At 39.4% G+C, this 3,620-nt stretch overlaps 1 protein-coding gene across 2 annotated transcripts in view; it reads right to left on the minus strand.

Moving 5' to 3' along the window:
• scinlb (scinderin like b) overlaps nt 1-2,153 on the minus strand; it is a 16,397-nt gene extending 14,244 nt beyond the window's left edge. For both annotated transcript variants that reach the window (XM_024268961.2, XM_024268960.2), the window contains exons 1-2: nt 2,040-2,153; nt 685-872 (exon numbers count right to left, since the gene is read on the minus strand). In XM_024268961.2, coding sequence (XP_024124729.1) covers nt 685-865 — 181 coding nt within the window. In that variant the 5' untranslated portion in view covers nt 866-872; nt 2,040-2,153. The remainder of the gene's footprint in view (nt 1-684; nt 873-2,039) is intronic.
• Between the last annotated feature and the right edge of the window lie 1,467 nt (nt 2,154-3,620).

A 3,620-nucleotide genomic window follows, 5' to 3' on the forward strand; every position in this document is an offset into this window, starting at 1 on the left:
CCCAGTGGTTACTAATTAACTAGGATCTTTATTTCCTGTATGTGGATCAGGACACATGTGTAGCTCCACATGTATATATCCACGCATGTGTAGCTCCACATGTGTATATCCACACATGTGTAGCTCCACAGATGCATCATAACCACTAAAACCACAAGGCCATCTCTCCACGGTTGTGCAGCTTCAAACGCGAGCAGCCTTCTAAAGTGTCACTCGTTTGTGTCAGGCGGCACAGACGTGCAGGAACCTGCCTCGTGCGCCTTTCAGACCTGCTCCACATGTGAGTCACTGCTCTTCCATCTGACACTTTTGCTTTTTTCTAAACTGGGACTGATGACGATGAGAAAACAGAGCAGATTTGAGCCAGATGCTGAGAGCATGAAGCTAGAAAGCAGAAAGGGTTTTATGAGCCAGTGTTGACTGTTAGTTTTCATCACCTTCATGTTCACACATAAAGAGGAAGTTTCTACTGAAGACAAAAACCCTTCTTTTTATAATATGAGGAATCGGAACTACAACGGTTTGAATTCACAGGAAAGAGCATCACACCTAAATGCAGATAGAATTCCTGTAACTAAACAGGAACTAACTTTATTCTAAGAACCAAACATTTATATCAGCCTATCATTTGGGAAATATGTTAATCTAAATAAAAAACCTGATGTTGCTCTTCCTGAGTCTTACCCAGCCACATGTGGATGTTGTATGATGGAGCTGGAGTGGTGAAGAGCAGCACGTAGGCGTCTCCTGAGTAAAAGTTGCCGTAAAGAGCTTTAGGGACCGGCTTCAGGTCCATGTTCTCAATCCGCCAAACCCGCAGGCCGGGCTCCTTCCCTGCACCCTCAAATTCCTTATGGTGAACCATGGTGGAGCTGAGAAGAGAATCACAAAAACACCAGCTTGTTCACGGGTGAACTGAATCAGTGTGTTGACAGAAGTATGTAAATATGAAAAGCACAAACACAAAGAGAGACGACTCTTCCTCCCTCCATCCTCGCTCATCTGTTCAGTCTGCTTTGGCCTTTCTTTCATTCTCGATTAGGTTTGACACCACTGGTTTAAAGGCATTACAATCACATCATCTTATGCTTTTGTTGATTTGGTGTGTTTGCACATACACTAAAGAACCACACCCACTGGTAGTTTCAGAGTTTACTATTTTAGCATCAGAAAAACAAAGTGTGGTTAAAAAAAAAAAAAACTTAACAATGTCATTAAATCAAACAAAATCTTTCTTATTTTTGGATTTTATCATATATTTGTATGATTAGAAACATAATTCCATAATAAAAATATTTATTAAAGTGTTAAACCTATTTTAATAAGCTACTAATAGATAAACTGTATTTTTTTTTAATTTTAAAACCTAAATATTAGTCAAACTTGAGGGAGACGATCAGATCTCTGTCATCTCTCAGCATTCAGCACAGAAAAGCAGACTCAAGTCGTCGTTTTAGCTCCTTTTACATCAGGTTTTCTGCTCGTATTCCTGAACCTCAGTTTTCCATGATCACAACAGGGAGGCTGCAGTCGTGACACGCCCCCCTGCCCCGCTCCCTCACATCCCTCTGCTTGTTTTGGGGGGGTATCATAACACACTGTCTTCTCCTACTTAAGCTGCATTAGCAAAGAGCATCTTTCTCAGTAAGGAGATTAATGAGCCGAGAGCACCAGAGGGACTTCCTGTGAGAAATCAATGAGGGCTCTTCCCAGACAAACCTCCAGCATGAAGGACCTTTACTGAAGGGATGATAGGAACACAAATGTAACTATAGGAAGACAGCAGGAGAGAAATCTGGTTGTAGGTTTCTGAAACTGCAAACCCTTTCTGCCTCTAGAGCAGCAAACATCTTGTGGCTTTTTTTCTCTGTGAGGGGGGCCTGCATGTCAGCATTGCATAACCCTCATGCTCAAACCTAACCAGAAAACACTAAAAACGTGCTGCAACCATGAGCCAATAAGCTGCTTTGCCCTGCAGGTTATGAAGTTTCCTAAACTGAGTGCAGATTTCAGAAAGAAGGATGAGTGGAAACACTCACCGTCGGTTGGGGGAATCACACAGCAGACAGAGGAGTGAGACTGGCAGAGGCAGCGGATGAAGGAGTGGGGCGTTCGCACGACCTCACAGGCTTTTAATCTGCAGTGGGCGTGGAGGAGGAGAGGGGAGTGAACATGTAAAGAGGAAGAAACACGGATCAGTGCAGGCCTTCAAACCATTTCTTGTAGTTCAGCATGAACCGTCTGCACTTCCATGTTTTCATATGAGCTGCGTGAGTCAACTTTTCTTAGAAAAGCAGCTGCTGAACAAACTGAGAGTGTTTGCTTTTGTATTTGATGAGGTGAGGCTGTGTGAGCTGCAGCAGACAGAGCCGTTCTGTTCAGAGAACAGACAGGAATCCCACAGCAGAAAACGTCAGACACATTTCATTTTTGAAATGAATAAACCTCCAGCCAGTTCCAGGTTACATTTGATTGATTTAACTGTGTTTTCTTTTCTTTTGTTGATTAGGACTGCCACAAATTATTATTTTATGAGTCGACTAGTCAAGTCATACACAAAGTGGATGTAAGCACACATCTTCACCATCATTAGCAGTAAACTAACTACAAATAAAGACAATGAAGATGATAGTTTAAACTTTTAATGAATCGTGCAGTCTCTGTCTTTCATTAGTTTCTGGGATTAAATCAAAAGCAAACTAGAAAAGTTCCATTACCTGCAATAATGCTCGTGTGAATGCTTTTTGCTGAAAGTAGTCGCTGAAGATTCTGAAGTTTTAGCTGAAAATGGTGATGCAATTTACTTTAATTGCTGAAGAGATTTGCTGAAAATGCAAAACCTATCTGTAAAATGCTAAATTTGCTAAAAAACTGGAAAAAAAATGAAAAGCACTTAAGTTGACCTAAATTTCTTAAAATTTTGTAGTAAAATTGTTTAAAAATCCTTAATACAAAACAATTTTGCAAAAATGTTAAGTGTGTTGCTTAAATATGAGCTAAACTCCAAATTAGCCGAAAAAACTTTAGTAGATGCCAAATTAGCCAAATAAGATAGCTTGTAGTTTAATTACTGGCTGAACTCCAAAATATCCTAAAATTCCTCAGTAAACTACCGTATTTTCCGGACTATAAGTCGCGGTTTTTTTCATAGATTGAATGTCCCTGCGACTTATACTCCAGTGCGACTTATATACGAATTTTTAATGAGATGAGATATGGACCGTAAGTCTAGAGTGCCCTCTTATGGTGATCTATGCAATTACTTTATTTACTTTAGTTATTCAGACTTGACACAGAGGACGAAGAATTTAAGGGATTTAGTGATATGGAGTGAGATTGCGTGCAATTAATTACAGTAAAGATACAAAGTTGATGAGTTCTTGAGGCTATAGTTAAATAAAACTGTTATGTTATATAAATGCTACACCTTTTCGTTTTTTTCATGATGCTAATATGTGAATATGTGTTGACACATATTCAGCCTGTTTTCTATTCACTTATGAATGTTATAACTTACCTTCCAGGATGATGTAATATCGTTTTTTTCAACCAGTTTGTAAAATAAATTACTTGAAAAAAATGCGACTTATACTCCAGTGCGACTTATGTATGGTTTTTTC

The sequence above is a fragment of the Oryzias melastigma genome, linkage group LG17, assembly GCF_002922805.2.
Source record: "Oryzias melastigma strain HK-1 linkage group LG17, ASM292280v2, whole genome shotgun sequence".
NCBI lineage: Eukaryota > Metazoa > Chordata > Actinopteri > Beloniformes > Adrianichthyidae > Oryzias > Oryzias melastigma.